The 27,076-nt window shown below is 38.4% G+C and overlaps 1 protein-coding gene across 9 annotated transcripts in view; it reads left to right on the top strand.

Moving 5' to 3' along the window:
- Window positions 1–21,747, top strand: part of LOC106138038 (twitchin) — a 112,986-nt gene extending 91,239 nt beyond the window's left edge. For 5 of the 9 annotated variants that reach the window (XM_060951489.1, XM_060951490.1, XM_060951488.1 and 2 more), the window contains 21 exons: window positions 321–481; window positions 1,084–1,242; window positions 2,248–2,286; window positions 3,486–3,693; window positions 3,990–4,176; window positions 4,642–4,796; window positions 5,106–5,258; window positions 5,682–5,811; window positions 6,175–6,274; window positions 6,828–6,993; window positions 7,329–7,453; window positions 14,463–14,658; window positions 16,046–16,215; window positions 16,642–16,760; window positions 17,184–17,334; window positions 17,790–17,956; window positions 18,516–18,654; window positions 18,970–19,087; window positions 19,619–19,755; window positions 20,180–20,349; window positions 20,938–21,747. In XM_060951489.1, coding sequence (XP_060807472.1) covers window positions 321–481; window positions 1,084–1,242; window positions 2,248–2,286; window positions 3,486–3,693; window positions 3,990–4,176; window positions 4,642–4,796; window positions 5,106–5,258; window positions 5,682–5,811; window positions 6,175–6,274; window positions 6,828–6,993; window positions 7,329–7,453; window positions 14,463–14,658; window positions 16,046–16,215; window positions 16,642–16,760; window positions 17,184–17,334; window positions 17,790–17,956; window positions 18,516–18,654; window positions 18,970–19,087; window positions 19,619–19,755; window positions 20,180–20,349; window positions 20,938–21,144 — 3,157 coding nt within the window. In that variant the 3' untranslated portion in view covers window positions 21,145–21,747. The remainder of the gene's footprint in view (window positions 1–320; window positions 482–1,083; window positions 1,243–2,247; window positions 2,287–3,485; window positions 3,694–3,989; window positions 4,177–4,641; window positions 4,797–5,105; window positions 5,259–5,681; window positions 5,812–6,174; window positions 6,275–6,827; window positions 6,994–7,328; window positions 7,454–14,462; window positions 14,659–16,045; window positions 16,216–16,641; window positions 16,761–17,183; window positions 17,335–17,789; window positions 17,957–18,515; window positions 18,655–18,969; window positions 19,088–19,618; window positions 19,756–20,179; window positions 20,350–20,937) is intronic. The other 4 variants (XM_060951494.1, XM_060951495.1, XM_060951491.1 and 1 more) reach the window with 1 other exon arrangement.
- Window positions 21,748–27,076: the final 5,329 nt, after the last annotated feature.

Genomic DNA, 27,076 nt, shown 5'->3' with positions numbered 1-27,076 from the left:
GATAGAATGACCGTGGTCGTCATGTAGTCAAGGAAGGGAGAATGCTTGGCAATAATAAGGCTGAGTTTTGCAAAAGGCAAACATTGCAGGTTCCCAAGCAGGCTGATAACAACTTTGTAATGTTTGTAATACTTACTGTATTGTCCAAAAAAATAAACATAAGTACATAAAATTACGCCTCTTTCCCGGACAGTTAGACAGAGACTACAACATTCCACTTGCCCCGATCCCTGCACACTTCTTTCGCTTCGTCCACATTCATAACTTCCTTCATGCAAGCTCGTAAAATAATAATGCACATAAACAATAACTCTTTCCAGATTCACAACAATGGCGATCACAGGCCTAGTGCCGGGCAAACAGTACGAGTTCCGAGTGTACGCCGAGAACATCTACGGCCGGTCAGAGCCTAGCGAGCCCACGTCGCTGGTGCAGACCAAGGCAGTGGTGAAGAAGGAGTTCAAGAAGAAGGAATACCCAGGTATGCTCAATAATAACACAACTTGAGGATTAAGAATTTAGCAGCACCCAGGGAGAACTTAAGAATTTCTTTTTGATTTCGTCTTTTTTTTTTTTGACAAAAACAAAGACTTAAGAAAGAAGTTGATGAAAAAGGATAATTTCCCTTCGTTTGTCCCTGTTGCTGGATTGGACCTCGCGGTCTGGTTATGACTACGATCCAACAAAAGGTAAGTCAGATTGAAACTGTGCAGCACCCAAGAAGACTGCGATCTGAACCAACGCCAAAAGATTTAATTGATATCTTTATGTCTGTCTTTAATTTAAAGAATTTACCTCTTTTACGTAGTTTTTAACTTTATCAGTACGTTAAAAAATATTATTGACTTATATCCTTCTACCCTCAGTAGACGAAACAGGCAAATGTATTCACACCATCACAATTCTTATAGCAAGTACTGCCGCCTTTTCAAAGACAACTAAATATATACCTTTCTCTTTCTATCCCTAGTGAACGAAACAGGCAAATGTATTCACACCATCACAATAAACCATCTTATAGTAAGTACTGCCGCGTTTTCAAAGACAACAACTAAATATATACCTCTCTCTTTCTATCCCTAGTGGACGAAACAGGCAAACGTATCCGCACGAACGCGGACCACGGGCCCGTGAAAGACTACGACAGCTACGTGTTCGACATTTACAGCAAGTACGTGCCGCAGCCGGTCGACATCAACACTTGTTCGGTGTACGACAAATACGATATACTGGAGGAGATTGGTGAGTTTTTGGACATATTTGTATGTTACTTTAGACTTTAAGGTGATGTTAAGAAGTATGCTTTTGTACTGTGTTTTCTTTGTCAGTGAATGTTTACTGTGTTAGCGGTACAAAAGGTTTAATTAATGGTGTAAAAATTTTTCTAGGCGTACTTTTTAAGATAACGATGCAAATCTTGTAATCTTCACCTTTTGATGATTTGTGATGTTTCAATATACGCGTAGCTATATTTTATGGACGAATGTACATATAAAAACGTGTCTTTTTCTTATTTTTTTTTTCTAAATATAATGCTTTTCATAATAATAATGAGAAAACTTCAGTATAAATGTGCTTGAGAGTAAGATCCATTGTTTCAAACCCTGACATTTATAACTGAAATTTAATTCTCTTGAAATGTGCTTGTAGAAAAATTTCTTAATTCTTATGTCGTGCGCAACCTTCTTGCTGTTCACGCATGCAAATTGTACAGTTTATTACGTTAAGATTAAATTAATCGTATTTTTTTTTAAATTATCGTATGAAAAAACTATAAACGATCCAAAAGCATGTCATTAAATCGAAACATAGTTTAAAAAAGACTCACGAAGTTCCTTGGGAAAAAATCCTATTCAGAAATGATAATAGTAATAAAAGTGTTAATGTTATTTTTGATTGTATCATTAAATTGATAGCACGAGATATAGAGATAATTTGATAACTTTTTACAAATTTTTCACGAGTATAGGTAAGTAATATTTTAAAATGATGATGATTGAAAATTTGTATGATCTATCAAGATATATACATTATATGTTTTTGTACATTGAAAAGAAAAGTGTTATTTCTGGCTCTAAGGTCATACATAACTGAATTCCTAGAACAAATGTTGATCATATACTTACAAAATCAAATTATCATTTCTGAAAAATCCACGGTATTAAATGCAAGGTTTTCATTAACATAGATGATACTAACAGTAGTTTTTGAGCCTTAAATCCGTACAAACAATGATCAATTTCGCAGGTGACTTCGTGAGAGCTTCTAAACGGAGGCGCGCCGGAGGTCTGTGTGAATAGATCGATGTAGTGCTATCTCTCTCTGCATCTCTCTGTCTCACACAATATTATATTTATGATATTTAAAGTTTTGATTCGCATGAGAATTACAAAGATTTCACAATCTTTAGGATGCAATGTTGTGGCCGTAAGAAATACAATTTTGTCTTGATTACGATGAAGGATGTATTCTGATTGAATTTACCTCTTGTGTATGGATATAATGATTCTTATAAAATGTCATTTATTTTTCTGCCTCTCACATTTTGTACTGCACAAAAATTGCTTTAGATAAAGCTATATTGAAATTAAAATTATTATTTTAAATTAATATTGTTATTCAGAAATCCAGCAATTAGATGAAAAAAAAAACCCAGTTTTTTTGTTCTATATAATTTAGTACTTGAACTATTTCTTATTAAAAAATTCTACTTCTTACGTTCACGACATGTAGTGATATGATATATTAGAAAAATATCATATGAATAAAGAGATAAATTTCCATTTTATCTCTAATTATAACAGTTTGGTAGAATGCACGGATTGGCGCTTACGTTACTGTACTGAGAATATTCGTATACAAGTATTTATTATTATAAGGACATATATACCTAACAGGAATGCGTGTCTACCTTTACACATTGATTGGCACTGTAGATTTACTCAAAGGGAATTAAATCATTTGATTTCCTTGTCACAATGTTGTCACAAAACGGCAATAGTTTATTGTCCATGTGTTTAATGACTAAAGTTGTCCGCCATTATCTCAATATGAGAAACAACTAATCGAGAAATAAGAATCCAATGGGCCTCTTACGAATAGGAGCTTTGATATCGTTTATTTGATTAATTTAATTTACGTAAAGTTAGCTTATTCTCGGCGCGTTGTCCAGTTGGTCCTTAACTTTAGTTAGTTTAGTTAATTTTCTTTGAGAAATTAATTCTAGATCAACTTCATAGAGAAATTTACCTCTGATTCACGTCAATTTTAACATATTCTACGCCGGTCCATCTTTGTAGGCATTGTTATTACTCACTATAGAGACTCTTCAAGCCCAACACATTTATAGACAAACTATTACCGTTTTGTACTGTCACCAGCAAAACTGCATACGTACTTTTTGAAAGCAAATGTTTTGCAGGTGTACTGCATAAACTTTAGTTTCCCTATAAACCAAGCCATGAGGTAACCGTGTACCGTTGTAGGCACAGGCGCGTTCGGCGTCGTGCACCGCTGCCGGGAGCGATCCACGGGCAACTACTTCGCCGCCAAGTTCATTCCCGTCTCCGGAGCTATGGAGAAGGAGCTTATTAAGAAAGAGATAGATATAATGAACCAGCTGCACCACAGGAAGTTGATCAATTTGCACGACGCGTTTGAAGATGATGACGAAATGGTGCTCATATTCGAGTTGTGAGTATTTTGAATTTTTAACAACTTAGCCGATCCTGAGACTTAAAGTTAGCCTTTCATTGTATTATCTGGAGCGATGAAGAAGGACACCATAATGAAAGAGATGATGCTGATTTGTAAATACATGGAGTTTTGTCGGAAACCCCTACGGCTACTCCAGCTATGATTCTTCACTTTAAATTTTAAAAATAAATTAGAAAAGAATCCGCCTTGTTGGTATCTTACAGCAAAACGAATTCTACTCAATATTGTTAAAATCTTCAAAGTCAATAAATAACCTCTACCATTCTTCACAGCCTATCCGGCGGCGAGCTATTCGAGCGTATCACCGAACCAGGATATAGCATGAGCGAAGCCGAGGCCGCGCACTATATGAGGCAGATCTGCGAAGGCGTGAGACATATGCACGAGCAGAACATCCTCCACCTTGATCTCAAGCCGGAGAATGTCATGTGTCAGACCAGAAGTGGCACAGACGTCAAGGTATGTGTAGACAACCTTCTTGTACGCCATAGCAACGGTTGCCATGGTTTTGTTAGACCGATCTTGTTGCCGAGAAACTTGCGTTTCTCATGTCCCCAGTACGAGAACCGGCTGCGAGAAATCTCGTTGCCAAACGGCCAAACCATAATAGCCATAGCAAGCTAATATGATCCTTCTAGAACTAACCCGGTTGTCCCTTCTGGGGTTCAGAATAATGTCTTAATTTCGATCTCAAGTCAGAGACCAGAATTAGGATAGACGTCATGAGGTACACAATAATTTCCAACAAATTGTATTTCCTTCTCCCAACAGATCTGAGCAAAAGACTTGTGTGAAGAAACAGTTTCTCTCCACTTGTCTTAAAAAAATATACAGGTTGAATTTCATTTTCCTTTAAAAAGTTATCTATAATCCATCCTACCTAGTATTCCGATGTTAACGTTAAAATAATATTCTGTTCCACAGATCATAGACTTCGGTCTCGCCACGAAGCTGGATCCCAACGAAGTGGTGAAAATATCGACTGGAACGGCGGAGTTCGCGGCGCCCGAGATTGTGGAACGCGAACCGGTCGGCTTTTACACCGATATGTGGGCTGTGGGAGTGTTGTCATACGTATTGTAAGTATATTTTAGCCTAATATATTTTTTTATCCTTTATATTAGCAGATAAACTATCTACCCCGGATTTTCTGTATACATAGTCACCTTGTGTGAATTGTCTCTTACGGTACGATATTTAGGGCTGTATCATCATATTTGACTTGGCCGCAGCGCCAAAATCTACCTAACGCTTTTCGTTATCATTACTCATTTAATTTTTAAAAATAATCTGAACCTAAAGCCAGTGATAAAAAAACATAGAATTAAACGTATCTGCTAAACTTTCACGACTAATAAGTCTTAAGTAACAAACCATTTGTCCGTCAGACTGTCCGGCCTATCACCGTTCGCCGGTAACAACGACATCGAAACACTGAAGAATGTGAAAGCATGCGACTGGGAGTTTGACGAGGAAGCCTTCCAGCACGTCTCCGACGACGCCAAGGACTTCATCAGAAGGCTGCTGGTGAAGAACAAGGAGTAAGTTGTTGCTGAAAGTGCACATTTTATTAGTAAGTCAGTAAGGTTCATGGTCAAAGACGAACATAAATATGTAACAGACTAACAAAGACTTCTTAGTAAAGATTTATTTTGAGTTCTGAGATAACTTTTATCTGCACGCCCAATCATTGGAAGCTGGCCGGTTAAAAGTAAGTCTTGGAACACCAAAAGGATACTATCTTAACGCGTTGTGACCTCATCAGCGGTCAGGTTTTCCACGTGGATCATGAGTTCCTTTTTAGCTTTTGTTGATCGCTTATTAATTCTACGCATCACGAATATTCCTGTACTTTGAAAACCCTGGAACGAACTGGTACTTAAATGCAAATCATCTGATTTAATATCAATTCATGAAGAATATAATCATACATAAAATAACATAACCTTGTTTGAATTGACCAGGAAACGTATGACCGCCCACGAGTGTCTGATGCACAAGTGGCTGGCCGGAGACGCGGCCGCGGGCAGGACCGCCACCATCGAGGCCAGGAGGTACGAGGCCATGAGGAACAGGCTCCGGGAGAAGTACGAGGTGAGAACCTTTCACATCCAATGTTGGAAAGAGAAAAGATCTGGTCAGAAGTACCCCTAAATTGACGAGCTTGCATGAAGAGAGTTTGAAAGGGCACGAAGCGATGTTTGCTAGACTCTGGCAAGCGAAATGTTATGATTTCAGTTTCAGTTCAATAATTACGAAACACTGGATTCTTCAACTTTATTAGAGCCATCGTTATCTTTCTGACGCTAGTCTCGGTTGCATCCTCCGCAAAAGAGACCGTCTAATCTACGTAATATTTACAGGAGAACCTGTCTGAATGAGCACGTTTCTTCACGACGGTATTCCTCACCGTAGGATTATATAACATCACATATTAAACGTGCCTCTATGTTTCAGAACTGGTCATCGTTCGCGCTGCCCATCGGCAGGCTGAGCGAGTACAGTTCCCTGAGGAAGTTGCTCATCGAGAAATGGAAGATATACGACGGACAATTCGGTGAGTCAGTTGTTTTTGTTGTGCTTATTTATCCAATAAGCAGTTTATAAAAGAAATATCCACCTGTTTCAATGTTACCTGCTTTTCAAAAGTTAATAGAGGAAGCTCCACTTAACTCCACCTACAAGAATTTTTTCTTAAATTTAAGAAGAAGAACGCGGATTGAAGCGATATAGTCACGCTTAATATGTTTCAATCATATAGCCAAAGCAACCAAAGTTTACAGTAAAAGTTTTGAAAACACTGTACTATGTTGTACCCTAAAATGGAGTTAATATGGAGTAAATCCAGTCTTCGTTAAAACCAAAAAAAAATTAAAGAGAAGAATTTACTATTAAATTAATGTTGTAGCGTAATATGCAATTCAAAATATGGTATTTACGATTTCACAATTTGCGAAGTCTCCAATAGCTCACGCCTCGAATTTGGAAGATAAAACTGCGAATTAATAAATCGGCGTATCACGTGACGAGAGGGAGAATATACTCGTAAGTTACTCAGTAATTTTGACTTGTAATTTTGACACAATGATTGAAATAATTTTGTCCCCTAGATCGTCGCCAGGCGGCGCCACGGTTCGTGATCAAGCCACAATCAGCTTTCTGCTACGAGGGCCAGTCGGTGAAGCTGTACTGCCGCATCATCGCGTGCGCAACTCCTACGGTCACCTGGTCCAGGAACAACCACGAGCTGAGGCAGTCTGTCAAGTTTATGAAGAGGTCAGTGTGTTTTACAATGTACAGCGGGTCGCATAGAAATATAACGTCAAATAAGTTGTATTTTTTTTTTAAAAAGGAACCACTTGACATACGAGTATGGATGTGAGAAATGATGACATACCTAAATACAATAAATGTATCACAAAAAGTACATATAATACACCTGTCATTTGTCCCAGTTACTTCTACGACGACGAAAATCCTTTTACTAAGAAAAGAAAAAAAGTAATGATTATCGTCATCACCTCGTTCAGCTACAATCTTCACCTTGTCAAACTTCCACTATTATAGGTACCTTTGTATCGATTATTTCATCATCATATTTTATCGTACAGATACGCGGGCGACGACTACTACTTCATCATCAACCGCGCCAAGCTGGAAGATCGCGGAGAGTACATCATCAGGGCTGAGAACCACTACGGCTTCAGAGAGGAAGTCGTCTTCCTAAACGTACAACGTGAGTAGATTTAAATCAATCTCAAATTTATGTGAACATACATACATACATACATAAATCACGCCTCTTTCCCGGAGGGGTAGGCGGAGACTACATCTTTCCACTTGCCACGATCTCTGCATACTTCCTTTATGTGATTAATTCCTTTATTTTTCCTAATTTATGTGAAATAAATAAATTTATTTCTATTTATTGTATCACGTATAAAATAAGCGGTTGTATATGTAAAAGAGGATTTTGATTGACTGACAATATCAACGAAGAGCTCAAACCGCTGGGCTTAAACATTTGAAATGTGCAAGGAATCTTCCTTTTGTACTCTAGCGGTGCATTAGAGGTTGGGGGATTTCCCGAAATTCTACGCAGAAACGGTTATTAACCACATTAAGCGTTATACGCAGTCGATGTCGCGTTTTCTAGTTATTAATAAAATGCTTATAGGCACCATATTTATAATGGTTCTCTTCATAATTTTACGGGCGTTATCATTTATGAGAGTATTCGAATACTTGCATCTGGTGCCTACTAATTATTTAAGTTTGATACAACACTTCTATAACATAATTAATTACCACATTCAATGTTCGTAATATTATGCAATAAATTCAAGAAACTTTACATACAATTTATGTCATAGCCACTTACACCTTCAAACATTGTTTTGTAGACAGCAAATGTCCGATCCATTATTTATAATTACACGGAACGCTCATAAATAACAGAGACAGTAAATAATGAGTAACAGAGACGTGTATATCAACTTGATCAGTTAATCCTCATTACAAAGTGCATACATCAAGCACATTGCATTATAAATACATCACTTCAAAGGTAGGATGCGTAGAAATTTAGTCGCGATAAAGAGAATAAAGGGATCGGTGGCAAGTGGAATAATGTAGTCTCTGCCTACCTTTCCGGGAATGCTACGTATTTTGTATATATAAGACTACGTTCAGTCATTACGGTTTTGGCGTTTGCCCATCCCGGTTGTGGTCTTCCCTGGGGAGGAAGCCAGGATTATTCCATGACCATGATCCGGGACTCAGAAAATATATTATGACTTTGGTTTTAATCATGGTTAAAATGTGAAAACTAGCGTTTCAAGTCTCCATCAAATTATATATACAAGATTTTGTTCCATAATAAATGGACAATGCATAGTTAACTTAAGTGATAGAGTCATAATCATAAGTTTAGTTCATCATAACTTAAGTTTATAAAAATCATATCGAGATTAATTGTAATGAAATGGTAACTTTGCACGGATGGAGGAATAGATGAAAGACCAAAAAGATAACTCAACATTCACAAAAACATCTTTTGAAACCGCAATTAGCATTGAAATCACATCTTGAATCATTAGAACAATCGAGCACTAATTAGGTCACGACTATTCTATTTTAATACTAGTTCATTGGCACCCGTCTGATGCATACAAAACGCATCTGTACAGTGTCCGTCTGTCTGTATTCTGACTAGCGTTGTTTGAACTAAAGTTTTGCTGCAAGTAGTGACTGCGCGCTTCCTTGTTTGTGCCTACTTGAGGTGACTCATTGTTAAATATATCTATAGTTTTGCTTTATTTGTGTACTCATCTCATCAAAGCGTATTTCCGATTGTTAACTAAGTCGTTAACTTCAAATCTAAGAGTCTTAAAGAAGAGCGAAATGGTTTGTGTTCACAACAAAGACAATTTAATTTGGTATGGAGTGTGTAGAAAAATACTGAAAATGGATTGATCTAAAGTAGGAAAGCGTTAATTATGAGTATTTTCAAGTCGCGTCCTACGATATCCAGAGGATTATATAAGAAAAGTCTTATTCTACTTTTCAGGAAACGACATGGTCAAATGATACCTTTGTTGAAGCTCCTATTCATCCTCTTTTGAGTCGCATTGACGCAATGCACGCGTCCGATTGTTTTTTGTTTTTTTCTTTTCCATTTACGAATTATAGTCAAATTTTATTCAAAAACAGCTCCGTATTTTTATTTTACAAATCCCAAAAATAATAAGCGACACTTCAAGACATGGTCCAGGATCGTAGCCGGATATCATTTTAAGAATCAGCTATTTATATATTTATTGGAAAAATCTCCATCAAGACTGGAAGTTTGGACGGAAAAATTGGCCATTACATACAATCTGCGGAGTCATTTGCAAGAAAATATTTTGTGTGGTGTTGAGCGTATTCATTTAATATTGGTAGTATAACCCAACACTCTTAAGGTATTTTCCATCCAGCAGGTTAGTGAATAAGTTTCTATTAATATTATATAACTTATTTAGGTCAATTTATTTCATTCAAATACCCATTACGCTGTGAACAAAAATCAATTTTGTAGTAACTTTGTTCTACAATTATTTCGTTGAATTAAGACTAAATTGTACTTGAATGAGTATTGCGTGCATAAAAGCAACATTATTTAGTTTAATTCGTTATAAAATTTGCGAAATATTGATAATTTAAATTGTTTGTTCACATCATTTAATTTTCGCGCGTGGGTTCATATTTTTTCGCATTCCGTTCCAATTTCAAATCAGTCTATTTTTTATGTGTCGCTTACTTACAGCTGTTTTATTTTTTAATATTGTTTAATTTGTGTTTAATGTCAACATATTTCATTGCCTCTCACGCAAAGGTAAATTAAATGTAAAAATTAAAAAATATTTTACTGTTCAATTTTAATAAAAGGTAATATTAAGTTGCTATTTACCTTGTAATAATACAGATTACTAAGTACATACATTGTGCAGTTTGCAGTTTTATAATACAGTTTTCTATTTTTACTTGATGACTAATTATAATAATTAGATATTCTCGTAAATTTGTATTATATAACGTGATTTGTTAGCAGCTGTATAGTGATTAGTATACGTGTACTTGTGATCTTATTTACCTTTTGCATTGTATAAATTCCAGGTTCACAACACTCGTTTCCCAGAATGTCGAACGAGAAGGAACTCATTAAAAAGCGAGCTAGCTTTAAAGGGCGTTTGACTTCATTTATAAATTACTTGGATTCACTTAGAAGCATTACTTTGGATGATGCGATCGCCAGAGAATTACAGTTGCGTATTGGTAAGATGGAATCGTTGTTTGAACAGTATGACGAGGTACAATTACAATTAGAATGTGTAGTTGATAATCCTGAAGCCCACTTTATTGAGCGACAGGAGTTTGAGTCTCAATATTATAGAGAAATAGCTAGGGCTCAAGGTATATTGCACGCGCAAACAAACTCAATGCCGCTGTTGAGCGCAGGCAGCGAGGAAGGTTCTCGTGCAAGTCGCCGTCTTGTGAAGTTACCTACAATACAGCTTCCAAAATTTAGTGGCTCTTACGATAATTATTTGGAATTTCGAGACACTTTCACGAGCCTCATACATGATAACGATGATATTGATGAAATAAATAAATTTCACTATTTACGCACTTCTCTAGAGGGGTCCGCTGCTGTGGTGATCCAATCAGTACAATTTTCCGCAAGCAACTATGCAGTTGCATGGAAGCTTTTGTGTGATAGGTTTGATAACAAACGTCTTTTACTACAAAATCACGTCTCAGCTTTATTTAATATTGAATCTATCACAAAAGAGTCATCTGTTATGTTAAAGCGATTAATTGATCAAGTCAATAAAAATCTGTGTGCTCTTGAGTCCTTGAACGAACCTGTTAGGCAATGGGATACACTTTTGATTCATATCATTACTCATAAATTAGATCAAAAGACCTACCGCGAGTGGGAGGAATACAAGGGACGTATGGATCCGAACAGGTCCATTACTTTCGATGATTTTTTAACATTTATTCGCAGTCGCGCTGATTTATTAGAAACACTGGAGTTGTCACGTGGTAACCAGTCATATAATAAGTCTACACCTAAAATTAAGTCTATGGTGGCGGTACCAGGTAACTCTAGTCAGCAGTCGAATGCTGAAACAACCCAAAGGACTTGTCCTATGTGCAAGGGTAATCATTTCTTATATAATTGTTCTCAGTTTCTGGCTTTGACTGCTGAGGCCCGTTTGAACTTGCTACCTGGCTATAAAGTATGTTTTAATTGTTTCCGAAGAGGGCACTTTGCCAACTCGTGTAAGAAACCAGGTTGCAAGGTATGCAAACGACGCCATAATACACTTATTCATGTAAATCAGCAGGCACGTCGGGGAAATAGCTCTCCGTCTGAGACATCATCGTCCGCCTCTCCACCACAGCCCGCGTCTAACGATACGAATGACGTTGCGTTGTCAGCAAATGTATGTAACGGGCATTGCGAGGTACTTCTGTCTACTGTTTTAATTAAATTATACGATAACAATAATCGTGAGCATATTGTGCGTGCAGTGTTAGACAGTGGAAGTACATCAAGTCTTATGACTGAAAAACTGTGTCAACAGTTGAGCTTACAGACTAGTCAGGTTACTGGCTCAATCATTGGCATAAACAATTCTGTTTCGACAGTAAATAAAACGTGTCATACGCTGATGACATCATTAGATAATAGTTTTTCTTCCGAAATTAATTGTTTTGTTTTGCCTACGATAACTAGTAGTGTGCCGCGTTCTGAAATAAATATTTTTAATTTTGAAATTCCGCCTAACATTTGTTTGGCCGACCCTATGTGGTATAAACCTGCCGAGGTTGATATATTAATTGGTTGTGATCTATTTTGGGATTTATTAGGTACACAACAATTACGGCTAGGTAAGGGGAAGCCAGTTATATGTGAGACAAAGTTAGGTTGGGTTATCTCAGGTCCTATTTATGATAAGTACATCACTAGTAGTACGCAAGCATGTCATATCAAGTGCAACTTCATACATGTTGATTCTGAAACTACTCAATCTGCAGTTGATATTCAACATGATTTAATGCGTTTTTGGCAGTTAGAGGAAGTAAGTGCTAAGTCACCTAATTATTCGCCTGAAGAACACATGTGTGAGAAACACTTTATCGAGAACACATCTCGTCTTGAAGACGGTAGGTTTTGCGTACGTATACCTTTAAAGGGTGCTCATGAATCTTTATGAGATTCAGTATCACGAGCAAAGCACTGTCTTCTATCTTTAGAGCGTAGGTTAAAGAGTAAACCTGAATATTATTTACTTTTAAATAAGCAGAGTTTGCCTAAGAAAAGTGAACTCATTAAATTTAATATTTATTTAGATGAAAATAATTCATGCGAGTCGGAGGTCGTATTGATAACTCTGACTCTTTTCTATTGATAAAAAGCACCCTATACTTATACAGTCCACTCATGTCTTCACCAAATTAATGTTTCATTATAAACACAAACGGCTTCTGCATGCTGGTCCCCAATTATTATTATCGTCTATCAGGGAGACTTATTGGCCTATTGGTGGTCGAAATTTAGCAAAAGCTTGTTATCATAATTGTGTTATGTTTACGCGTATGAAGGGTAAAATTGTTACACCTTTGATGGGAAATTTACCACAGCAGCGCATCATTCCAGACGGTTATCCATTTCAAAGTGTTGGAGTAGATTATGCCGGTCCACTCATGTGTGCTAGTCGTCAAGGTCGTGGCTGTAGGTTAGTGAAAGTGTATATTGCACTATTTGTTTGTTTTACCAGCAAAGCTATCCACTTGGAGTTAGTTGGTGACCTCACAAGTAACAATTTTTTACTCGCATTGCGTCGATTTATTTCTCGTAGAGGTAAACCTACCGATCTTTATTCAGAAAATGGTACCTCGTTTACTGGAGCTTATAAAGGAATTTCTGAATTTCTGAAAAAGAACTGTAATTCTTTGAGTGATAGTGCAGCTTCTGAATCCATTCACTTTCATTTTATACCCGCGCACGCGCCCCATTTTGTGGGTTTCTGGGAAGCGGGTGTAAAGTCGACTAAGTATCATTTGCATAGAGTGTTGGGCAATTGTAATTTTACTTATGAAGAATTATACACTACGCTCACACAAATTGAAGCTGTATTAAACTCCCGGCCGATTACACCGCTCTCATCGGATCCTACTGACCTCTCTCCGTTGACTCCAGGCCATTTTCTTATTGGACGTCCTCTTACATCCTTACCACAAGATGATTACCAAACTAAGTCCTTTGATCACTTGACTAGATTTCAACGAATTGAGCAATTACGCCAGCATTTTTGGGCTCGTTGGAGCAAAGAATATATAGCTGAACTTCAGTAAAGGACAAAGTGGCGTACTAATCAGGATAATCTGAAGCTGAACACTTTAGTGAAGGATGATAACCTCCCGCCGCTAAAATGGAGATTAGGACGAGTCGTGGCAATTCACCCTGGACTTGATGGCTTCGCGCACGTCGCCGATATAAGAACAGCAGCTGGTGTGATCCGCAGGGCATTTAGCAAAATATGCCCATTACCAGTATTTTCTTTGATGGGTTGAAAGCTCGAACCTATAGCTTTCAACGCCCGGGGGCATGTTGAAGCTCCTATTCATCCTCTTTTGAGTCGCATTGACGCAATGCACGCGTCCGATTGTTTTTTGTTTTTTTCTTTTCCATTTACGAATTATAGTCAAATTTTATTCAAAAACAGCTCCGTATTTTTATTTTACAAATCCCAAAAATAATAAGCGACACTTCAAGACAACCTTTAATAGTATCTGAATTTGTCTTTCCTGAACATTTCCTTCCATTGGGTCCTAAAGTCTAGTTCTATTACTTAGAATTGTATGTGGGCTATTATAATCCTGTTCAAGCGGTTTCCAAAGTATAACGTCAGAACCTAAGATGATAACGGATCAGTCTATAACCAATATAAAAACTTTTTTAACTGCTTGCTTTTTTTACTAGTTTCTAAATTAAAGAGCTTTATAAAGACAATGACGATGACAGGGGTCCAAGAACCTACGCCAGTATATAAATTTACGAGTTTAAAGTCAAGTCTTTAAGTACTTAGCAATGAACGATCTCTTCCAGCGGAACCCAAAGTCCAACGCCAACATCTAGGACGATAATACTAAGGCTTTAAGCGATATTTATCCTGAAATTTCTCTTCCAGCGGTACCAAAGGTACAACGCCAACACCTGCCCGAAGCGCCGCGGCGGCGCGAAGCCCTACCGTACACGTTCTGGCAGGAATCCAGCGAGACGGCGCCCGTGTTCACGTTCCAGCTGCGGCCGCGTGTCATGCAGGCCCGCGACACCTGCAAGCTGCTCTGCTGCCTCAGCGGGAAGCCCACGCCCACCGTCAAATGGTGAGCCCGCTCTTACAGCTGCTGGTATACTTCTACAAGAGTCATGCTGATCCGCGACACCTGCAAGCTGCTTTGCTGCCTCAGCGGGAAGCCCACGCCCACCGTCAAATGGTGAGCCCACTCTTACAGCTGCTGGTATACTTCTACAAGAGTCATGCTGATCCGCGACACCTGCAAGCTGCTTTGCTGCCTCAGCGGGAAGCCCACGCCCACCGTCAAATGGTGAGCCCACTCTTACAGCTGCTGGTATACTTCTACAAGAGTCATGCTGATCCGCGACACCTGCAAGCTGCTTTGCTGCCTCAGCGGGAAGCCCACGCCCACCGTCAAATGGTGAGCCCACTCTTACAGCTGCTGGTATACTTCTACAAGAGTCATGCTGGTCCGGGACACCTGCAAGCTGCTTTGCTGCCTCAGCGGGAAGCCCACGCCCACCGTCAAATGGTGAGCCCACTCTTACAGCTGCTGGTATACTTCTACAAGAGTCATGCTGATCCGCGACACCTGCAAGCTGCTTTGCTGCCTCAGCGGGAAGCCCACGCCCACCGTCAAATGGTGAGCCCACTCTTACAGCTGCTGGTATACTTCTACAAGAGTCATGCTGGTCCGGGACACCTGCAAGCTGCTTTGCTGCCTCAGCGGGAAGCCCACGCCCACCGTCAAATGGTGAGCCCACTCTTACAGCTGCTGGTATACTTCTACAAGAGTCATGCTGATCCGCGACACCTGCAAGCTGCTTTGCTGCCTCAGCGGGAAGCCCACGCCCACCGTCAAATGGTGAGCCCACTCTTACAGCTGCTGGTATACTTCTACAAGAGTCATGCTGATCCGCGACACCTGCAAGCTGCTTTGCTGCCTCAGCGGGAAGCCCACGCCCACCGTCAAATGGTGAGCCCACTCTTACAGCTGCTGGTATACTTCTACAAGAGTCATGCTGGTCCGGGACACCTGCAAGCTGCTTTGCTGCCTCAGCGGGAAGCCCACGCCCACCGTCAAATGGTGAGCCCACTCTTACAGCTGCTGGTATACTTCTACAAGAGTCATGCAGGTCCGCGCCGCCCCCTCGTTATAACCCACTCAGGACAGGAACACATCGAGACCACGTCTTTGGCGAATGGTGAATTGCTACATCTCTACTTCTTTTATAGTTATTGTCAGATTTATATTAGTTTTAGTTTTGTTTTCCTGGCAAAGTACTCGTGGTCGTCAGTCTGGAACAGTAGTGACCTTTGTTTTGCCATCATCTTTTGGTACACTCATGAACAGAGTAGCTTTTTGTTGTTATCAATAAATTTATAATAACTCTTTCTCATCTTTGCGTATTACCGGTTGCAGTGGTCTGCCTTCCGAGTAAAGATAATGACAACATCTGTCTATCTGTCCACAGGTACAAGGATAGAAAGGAGCTGTCCAAGTTCGACTACGCGATGACTCACGCCGATGGAGTTGTCACGATGGAGATCATCGACTGCCAGCCGGGAGACAGCGGGAAGTACACCTGCATCGCCACCAACATCCATGGCACTGACGAGACCTCTTGCGTGGTCATCGTTGAAGGTATGTGACATCACCTTTCATCATTGTTCACCTGAAATTTGGCCTTCATGTGGCTCAGATACCCTTCAACATGAGAAACATTTTTTTTGTGTATTACAATAAATAGCCATTATTAGAATGATAGTAAACATTATTTAATGCATAAAACTTTCATAAACTGAAGTAATTTAATAATTATTGTGACAGTAAGATTTTAACAAAGGCATTAAAACTAACCTAAATTCTACAGGCACGATAACTTTGTCTCATTATAAATGTTTATTTTTTACTCATATCGTAATAAAAACCTATGTTTCTCATCATAATTTCTCATCGTCGTATTTGTTTCCCACTCATATTGCCAAAAATTCAAAGCTTCCACAGCCTCACTCTCTTTGCCTTTGGCAACTAAAAAGCAATGTTTCTCACCGTCGTAATAACTTCCAGGCGAGGTAGTGTCCCCCGAGCAGGCGCAGCTGGCACACAACTTCTTGTACTCCGGAGACAGGCGGTACATCGAGAAACCTATCAAACCAGCACCGCCGCCCATCATCACCAAGACTAAGGTAAGGTTTTCTGCTAAGTCTTTATGTTTGTTCTAAAGATTGATTTTTAAATAGATAAGGAGAGATTTCCATTGAATAAAGAGCAATAGTCACTTGTTATTAAATCCTCAATATCAAAATGAGCCTTCTAATTTTAAAATTTAATTTCTTTAAGACTTTTCCTTCAAAATACCTTTCATTTTTAGCCGAAGCCATCTGCTTTGCAGGCATGAATTTTAGAAATCTCCTAGTTTAAACGATTCCTTTATTTATATTAAAGATTTTGCTACAATAATGATTTAAAACTTATCCATAGTCTTACGAGAGTATTTTAATAGATTGACGTACGTAATAAAGCATTTTTAAATGAAAATAATTTTGAAAACAGCCATTACAATGAAAGCAATACTTTCTTAATAACAATCATCCATCTTTCCTTACCAGGTGACAATAGACCCGCCAGCGAAGACTCACACGGCCGCGCCGAGACCCAAGTATTCACCGCAGTCGTCGGTGGACGCCAAGAAGAAGTACGGACCTAAGTTGGACTCCGACACTTCATCGAGGTCGAGGAGTGCCACTAAGGAATTAGTTTGTAAGTACTCCCATTTTTTTTTATTTATGAACAGTGACAAAATTTTTTGCAGAAAAGGATGATGAAAACATAGTCAATCATATGTCAAAAAATTACATGTCATGTTAAGATTTTAAAAGAATTACAAAGCACACGACAATTCAGTATTAAAAGCGAAGAGTTGTGTCATTTTTTCACTATTAATTTCTTTTAGATATTTGTATCCCGTGTATAGAAAGAACATTTTGTGGAAAAATAATCCCTCGGATAGAAAAACCATGTATTAAAATTAACTTCTTATTTTTTGCCATGTTTTTGCCATTATCTGGCGTTAAGTATTTGTCTATTGATTTTCGTGATCCTATGAACTCTCTGGATGTTATATGACTCTAAATAAATATCCCAAAATACAAGGAAACTTAGCTTAAGACATGATTATCAGCGGTGTTAGCTAACAAATCTGATTCTGCCCCCAGTGCCGGCGTCGGACGCCACAATGTGCGCGCCGTCGTTTGCGCGCGCGCTGCCCGACGTGCTGGCCGCGCGGGACGGCGCGCCGCTGCTGCTCTCCTGCGCCGTGCGCGGCGACCCCGACCCCAGGGTCGAGTGGTTCAAGAACGGGAAGCCGCTGCACTCCTCCGAGGTCACTTTCTACTTTACAATTACCATATATATACATACATACATATACATACATATGGTCACGTCTGTATCCCTTGCGGGGTAAACAGAGCTAACAGTCTTGAAAACACTGAATGGCCACGTTCAGATATTTTGGCTTAATGATAGAATTGAGATTCAAATAGTGACAGGTTGCTAGCCCATCGAATAAAAAAGAATCTTGTAAGCCTATCCCTAAGTCGCCTTTTACGACATCCATGGGAAAGAGATGGAGTGGTCCTATTCTTTTTTTTGTATTGGTGCCGGAAACCACACGGCACTACATTTTGTGTACATCTACTAATTTGAAGGAAACTGTATTGCGAAATCTAGGTTCAAACTGGGTTAGATTGAATCTCGGTTACTCACACCAAAGTCGTCATCACAGGCGAACCCTAAGCTCCTCTCCTGAGTAGGGGACACAACCGGGACTAACCAGTATTAAATTATACAGTATAAAAGCATCATACAAATCTATTCTTTCAATTATGTTAGTATGGAAAGCCTGAATTGTCAGCTGTAACTTGAATTTCTCATTACAGGTTGTGGACCTTAAGTACAAAAACGGCGTTGCCTCCCTGGCTATCAACGAGGTGTTCCCCGAGGACGAGGCGGAGTACTCGCTGAGGGCCATCAACAGTCAGGGCCAGGTCGAGACCAAGTGCAAGGTCTCCGTCAAACGTGAGTAGACGACCTTTAAATAAACATTAAGAATATATCATATTAAAAAATCGTATTAGAAAGAAAAATGATTTTGGATTTCCTAGCCTCAATTTCAACATAAATCAAGTTAAAAATTACTTTCCTTGTTACCTGGAGGCATCACAAAATTTTGTTAGTTTTCATTGGACCTAGGTTAGGTCCTAGTGGAGCTCCCTAATTTAAAGATCGCCTTGGGGAAAAAAATGTTTTTACACTTATTTTTTTCATTACCATTTTGGGCCCAATATTAAGTAGCTATAATAATCAGTAGCTAAAACCTAAATTTTCTCACAGCTATGGACAGCAGCGCGGCGCCTGGGACACACAAGGCAGGCGACAAGCCGCCAAAGATAGTCGACCACGCCGTCTCGCAGATCGTCACAGATGGCGACATGGTCACACTTTCGTGCAGGTACATGATGGATAAAGCTTTTCTATTGATTGGATGCCATTCCGATACCTATTTTAACTAAATAATTCATCAGTTGCCAAGTAAAATATTTGATCTGTTTGTTGTTGCTTTTGAAACATTTAATCGAAGTGATAATTTACTTGGTGACAGAATTCGTTATTTAGACCAACTCGCGGTCTCACCTGGTTTTCATTAGACTAATATTGATGGTAATAACCAAACCTGCCCCTTATGTATCCAGTATAAGTATGTGTCAACGACCTTTTTATTGGAATAACTCAAGAGCAAAAACTATATTGCATAAATTTGTCGTGACAATCTGACAATGCAAAATCGCGATGGTGTAGCCAGATCAGAATATTGTATACTTTATAACAAAATCAGCAATTCACTATTAAAGTTTCTTATATATACATAATTTATCGCATCTTTATCCTTACAGCGCATAGAGAACCAATAGTCTCAAAAAGACAAAGTCCACGTTCGGCTTAATGATTGATGAATTTATGCAAATTAATCACATTATTTCAGAATCACGGGCGCCGAGCGTTTCGACGTGGTGTGGTTGCACAACAACAAGGAGATCAAGCCTTCCAAGGACTTCCAATACTCCAACGAGGCTAACATCCACAAACTGAGCATTGCTGAGATATTCCCTGAGGACGCCGGTAAGTTTTGTTATTTGTGAAGGACCTAAGTTACTACCTTGAGGAACTCCATAATTGAAAGATCGCCTTGAAGAACTGATCGATTACTTTATTAATTAACTACTATATGAACTAAATACTTTATTTAGTTAACTTGTACTTTTTCAAATGCAGTACAAAATCCAATCGTTTTGTTTGTGTCAGTGTTTTAAGCAAGAAGTTTTGTTAGATTGAAAAATTATTAGAACTATAAAACGGCTTAGTGTTTCTAATCTATTTCTAATATTGAATAGTTTATTTTACTTTTATTAGTAAAAATTAGTTCAGTTCACGGTGTTATTCAGCAAACAAACTCAAATAACACTAATATTGAGTTGTTCTTTTGCCTCAAACCACATTATTTTAACCATTTCCTTTGTACAAGAATGAATTTATTTGTTAACAGGCGTGTACACATGCGAGGCGTTCAATGACGCCGGCGAATCGTTCTCGTGCTGCTCGCTGGTGGTGCGCGTGCCCGGCGAGGCTCCGACCACCCCGCAGTACACCGCGTTCCCCGCAGCCACCACCGTCTGCAGCGGGGAGCCGGCCGTCTTCACTGCTGAGCTGGATAAGGTAGCTATTCTCTATTATAAAAGAGTGTGTTGAAAGCCTATGATGGCTGTCAGGTCTTGCGTTAACCTGCAGGGGGGTATCTGGGTTAGGAATGTTTGGCCATACCGACAAAGAAATCCTGGTAAGACGTCGAGAATGATTATACTTTTATACGAGTCAATGGACGAAGACAAGACAAATGAATGTGCTACTCTTCAAAATTATTATCCTAGTTGAGTCCAGCTTTCTACCTGTCAGCGCGATCCTGGAATAGGTTATTACAAGAAGCGACTCCTGTCTGATCTCCGCGAGCCTACTGAAGGACCTAAATTTACCTAACTTTTATTACGGTTACAAATCAAGTTTCCTCAAAGTGCAGGTGTCTCCTAGCTTTTCCTTTATGTAGGAACATAGTTTACTACTAAAACTAATATTCGTAACTCGGTAAAGAGTCATTGATACATGGCCGCGGTTAGATTTGAACCATACAACGCATACATTTTTCGAACCGAACACCATATTAACCCCTCTACTATCAACTAATATGACAACAATGTAGTAAGATTCGTTTAAAATATTCCTAAAATAATTTCACAATTTGTTGTCCAGCCACCACTCCAGCTCCAATGGTTGAAGGACGGCAAGCCAGTCGACGAGACGTCGCCCAGGTACAGGTTCACTATGGACGGCACCTCCAGGTACAGATTCGAAATCGTCAAGTGCACGCCCGAAGACAGTGGACAGTACCAAGCACGCGCCGTCGGCTCCAAGGGAGACTCGTTGGCGGCATTCTATCTTAACGTCGCGGATATTTAAATAAGATGTGAAAAAATACATGGACTGACATGGGACCCAAGTCACACCCTTGGGGTACTCCCAACCAAAATTTATTTTAAACTGGATAATGATACGATTACTGCGTATAGATAATTTTTATACAATTCGGAGTCTAAGCGTGAAAAGGAGTTTTTTTTTATAATATAAATTATTTATTAATTCGTTAAGTATCGTTAAGTGTTACACCCTATCGAATGCCTATGAGAAGTCGGACGATCGAATCCTTGCTCTCTAGTCACTGTTAACTATTGAATGTTAATTTATTTATTGTCGAATTTATCCGTTGTTATTTTCATTTTTGTTTAATTTTATTTATCGTCCTGGCCTAACAGTCTTAATCGCAGCTTCCTTACAATTAAGCTTGAGTTTATCAATGTTGCACGGACCCCGGTCGGGTTTCTGACTCTCTCGGTAATATTTTTGGCGCCACCATGAAATATTGCCGAAAAGGTCCCCACGACCCGAACGAGATCTGTAATATTATTTTTATATAAATTTAACTATATTATTTAATTGTACATAATTTAATTTATATCATGTGACAGCGTAATTTATAAATAAATATGTATACCTTAAAAATTATGCAGTGTTGTTTCATTTTAGACGTGCTATGAGACGACCTTTTTCCTGATTGACCCATCCATACCTTGACATATATTTTTACAGTATTTGATTGATCCAAAGCTTAGTGTTCCCTGAAGACAGCATATAATTGCTCTGTAACTTAGACGCATACGTAAATTTTGTATCTGCCTGACGCTACCTATGTTCAGTGTGGTTCTTGGCACTTTAGAACAGAGGTCTCCATCTCTTTCCCACGGATGTCGTAAAAAAAGACTAAGGGTATTTGCACATTCTTCTAGTGCTTTTAACAACATACACTTGTGCACTAAGAAGGGAATTTCAAACTAACGGTACTTATTACTACAGGTAGTTATGGTACTGACTAACCCAATCCAAGATCTATGGTCAAAGCCATACTCCAGACTCTTCCAGAGTGGTGAGGATGCAACCGGGACTAAAGCCAGATGGAAGAAAAAGACTTCTAGGTCGTTATGGTACTCATAAGTCACAAGGACAAGAAAGGCTGGTAGCGAAGAGAAAAGGAACATAGCGTGTAGCTAACTGCCACTCTCTATGGCAGAATGTAAAAGTTAATAAAAGTAAAAACAAATAAACATGTGATTTCTTTTTTAGGAGATTCCGTAAGGGATCCAACATGCACAATAGTACAAATGCACTGATTTGATTTTAATCATAGTATTAATCAGATTAAAAAGAATATTTTAGTAGGTAATGAAACAATTTGGAACATCGTTGTAGAATGCAATAGAATTAAGTCGGGAGAGAGACCAATCCATTTAAACTTAACATATAGATAGATACAAAACGAAAAAATAGGATTTAACACAAAACATCGGCCGGACGCATCTCACATCAAATAAAAGATGAATTTCCGATGCATCGGCAGAACTAGCATCAGTAAAAATGTAATCAAAAAACGTTATACGAGCACGAAACGTGACTATGCACTTGTGTTTTATTCAAAACAGATACTTATTTTAAAATATGAAATCCTCGGAACGAGTTACGATGGTTTTTTTTTTACTTTTTTGAGGCGATGAGTAGTGAAGTGACGCGGCGGAAACCGCCGCGCTGACCAATATGGAAGGTGTAAACGTTCAACCCAGGAACCGTAAGATCTTATTTTCATCATTAACGAAGACTTTAAAAGAGCACGACACAAATTTTATTTAATTCGGTCATGATCAGGGTAATTTCCAAATCAGCTTTATTAAGTACTTAAGTACTTATTAATTAGGTTGGTAATAATTAACTGAGGTTTATTTGCTGCGATAGAAATAAAAATAATATTTTATTGTTTGTTTTCTTATACTAGAATAAGAATCTTATGTCTAAAAATGATACTTTAATTAATAAAAAATTCAAAGTGACTTTATTGTATAATGTGTTTTTTTCATACACTCGTTATTTTGTAACATGAAGTGTGTACTTGCCTTTTTATTTTTACGTCAAATAGATTGTAGATTAAGGATTAAAATGTTGATTAATACTCAAAATAGATCGAAAAGTTGGACTTTCGCTCCTGAATATTCAACATTTGGTATGATTGGTTTTGTAGCGGGAGCGATGATTCGGCTCGACCGCCACCAAAGGGAAGATCTTCCGCCAGGCTAGGTGTTATGCCTGGGGAACCGCGGCTCCGACGGTGTTGTGTCGGAGGTTGTATATATAGCTCCAATCCGTGAAATCTTTGAAATCGCGTTCTAGATACTTCGCTGCTATTGGTTGAGCGCGTCAATTTCTTCGCAATGATTGACATTAGTTGTTTGATTTGATGTTGTGACGAGTGGCGTAGAGATGTCGCCACAGTTTTATCCTGAATACATTTTACAATGATCAGTAGAAAAATGTAGGTATTTTCATTTATTTTAATCGAATAATCACACAGAATATACCGGTGGGTCTACAAACTTGAAATTCGACATACAAGTATAGTTTGCTTGTAATGGTTGTCTTAAAAGAGTATTTCCCGAAATTCCCACGTCATCAAAAGTGTTTTATAACCGTGTACCTTATAGAAAGCGTGCTCAGTCAATCAACTGGAAAACACCTTAAAATTGTGACAATGAAATCAACAAGCGGTTAATGTGTTACAGAGTACAATAAGCGGATGAAATCGCCTTTCTCTGGTTATTAGTGTAGGTTGTATTGATACTTCTTTTTAAATCTGGCAAGCACACACCTCTTTACATACATACTTACATAAAGTCATGCCTTTTTCCAGGAGAGGTAGGCAGAGACTACGTCCTTCCAATTGCCACGATTCCTGCATACTTCCTTCGCTTCATCCACATTCATAACTCTCTTCATGCAAGCTCGGCGGTTTCGAGTACCTATTCTTGACCTTATCGTCGCAAAGCGGCTTTCAGCAGACCCCATACTGCTCCCGCCGGGAACGAGACATGATGGGGTGCGGACACCATCGCCGTTATTTAGGTGCGACCCTTATTATTATTTAGTCTTTTAAAAAGTGGTGGTTTTCAATTTGACTGTAAATATGTTTTTAGGCAGTAGGCAACTGGATGTGTAACCATGATCCAATATGAGTTAGATTTCACTGCATGGGGCGCATGGATGTCGCTTCGTGTAAAAACCTGACTCGCCCATACCCAGGATCATGAAGGAGAATGTCGAAAACCAATGGAGAGAAAAATGTTGAAATAGAAAACAAACCACCAAACAGTAAAGCTTTTAGTTCGTAAGAAAATACAATACCTAATGTAATAATTCTTTTTATGAATTTGCCGATGATTCCATGTGGACTAGTTTGTCATAACTATATCTTAAACCACCTATTTGATCGATTTCGTTCAAATCGAAACCAAGTAGATACCTACGTAGGTACCTACGTAGGTATAATGTTTCTTTTTAGCCATTTTGCTACTGAACCGGGTACTTTTAGGTACTACCACTATTTTTATTTTGTGTTCTATACATACATACGTACATGTTATCACATCTATATCCCTTGCGGGGAAGACAGAGCCAACAGTCTTAAAAAGACTGATAGGCCACGTTCAGCTGTTTGGCTTAATGATATAGAATTGAGGTTCAAATAGTGGCAGGTTACTAGCCTGTCGCCTAAAAGAAGAATCCCATATTTGTAAGCCTATCCCTTAGTCGCCTTTTACGACATCCATGGGAACGAGATGTAGTGGTCCTATTCTTTTTTCTAATGGTGCCGGGAACCACACGGCATTTGTGTTCTATTACATAAGATATATGATTATATCAGGTTGTTTAACTCTGTACGTCACACCACACAAGTCACGCCTCGTCGTACCTACAAACTTGTTTGCCAGATGGCTTTAACTTTTTACAATAGGTACTTACCTCGTGCTTTGATTTTCCGCTTAATTTATTTGTTAGATACATTAATAAGATATGACAAACTTGTAATCTCCTTTTTCCTGTTTTTTTTTTATGTTTTGTTGTAGTAAAACATCTCACATACAGTAAAATACTTACAACTTAACTTTGAATGTAATCGGTATATAACGAATTAATGAAAAAGAGCATTAAACGTATTTATCTATCAACATTTACTTACGTACTCATAAAGTTTAACTAATTAACTTTATTAGATACTTCTCCTAAATTAAAAATCAAAAGCGGCAACATTTGTTACCAAACAGCTTCTTTATTTACATCTCAGGACATTTACACCCAAATGTTAAGTTAAACAGTCATCAAATTATCTCAAAACTCATATTAAAAGTCCAAACGCCGTACATAAAACATAACGGACCAATTAAGATGAACAGACAGACGTGTCGACGGGGCGCACATAAAATTTGTGTATCACACATTCCCAAAATCTTAATAGTTTGATAGTCAATAAAACGGTAGCGCATGGGCACGCTAGGCACCGCAGTTAGCCGGGCTCCGGACGCCATTACGATAAGGCCCGTGACACACTGCTGCGGCCAAGGTGGCCACAACGGTGGAGACATAAATTAGACTTTAAATAAATACATAGACTTATAAAAACGTCTTTATCCCTTACAAGGGGAACAGAGCCGACTTCAAAAGACTGTTTACAAATTTTCATGCTTTTGCAAGTAAGTCAGAAAGGTTCCGGTACGCCACGATGACCCAACGATATAAGTTAAAAGCAAAGGCTCTTTATCTAGAGAATTCAAGCCCGGTAGCAAAAAATACCTTCAGACTAAAATGTACTGAACACACGCATAATATAAGTATAACAGCTTTGTAAGTAATCTGTCTCCGTGAAATATTAATTATTTTATTTAGTGTAAAATAGGCCTTAAAATCAAAAATAAAAGCCAGGAACGATCCCGACGGAGCGGGAAACAAAAAGTATCATATCTCATTCCATATTTCGATATTTATCGCAGGATCGCCCGTTTTCGGTCAAAATTCAAAAAGATGCGTTTTGTTTTATTCCGCTTGGTATTATAAATGAGTTCGGCCCGTCGAATGTATTATTTTTAAAAAGAAATTCGTTTCGAGATTTTCAAAGATTGGAAGATGGCTGTAGTGAATTTAAAAATAATAAACATATTTTCAGATAAATCACAAATATGCATAATTATATAAGCTATTATCCCCTCTCCCCCCTCCTAATTTTCACATTAGCGATTAGCAAATCTGTTTTGTTGACTATATCAATGACATTCTTTTTTTCTAGGTAGCCTTCTTTCTAGTTCGATCAATCGTCTTTATACTTATACGCTGATGAGTAGGTAAGTTCTTATTAGAGTACCTACCCAAAGTTCTTATTAGAGTAAAATTTAATAAAATTGCTCGTGACATTAATACCTAACCAAAAATTTATGTTTTCTAATTTCGCTTTTGTTGTATGCTTTGATTAAACCTTATTATTAATTAAAAACAATGTATGGAAACTTCTTTCATACCTTGGGAATTTTTGACCCACTGTGGATACATTACTTCTAACAAGACTCGAAGACTAAAAAATATCCCAAGTTAATAAGTCTCTTACTTGATTGACTTTTACAATTTGCGCGAGAAAAGAAGCAGCCCTACGTTTTATCTTCAATACTAGACTTGTATGGAAAAACAAACTAGGTGAAAATGATATGTGTTAGTATTAACAACAAAACATTGTTGTCAATACTAATGATAATACTAATCATTTTATTTGCTTAAAAGTTTCAAATTATTATAGAAGATGTTATGCCACGCTCAGCTGTTTGGCTTATTGATAGAATTGAGATTCAAATAGTGTCAGGGTGCTAGCCTGTCGTCTAAAATAAGAATTCCAACTTTATAAGCCTATCCCTTAGTCGCTTTACGACATCCATGGGAAAAAAAGGAATAGTCCTATCCTTTTTTCTATTGG

This window comes from Amyelois transitella, chromosome 25 (assembly GCF_032362555.1).
Source record: "Amyelois transitella isolate CPQ chromosome 25, ilAmyTran1.1, whole genome shotgun sequence".
Lineage (NCBI taxonomy): Eukaryota > Metazoa > Arthropoda > Insecta > Lepidoptera > Pyralidae > Amyelois > Amyelois transitella.
The sequence above is the reverse complement of the archived record's forward strand: the minus strand, read 5'-3'. Positions and strand labels throughout refer to the sequence as shown.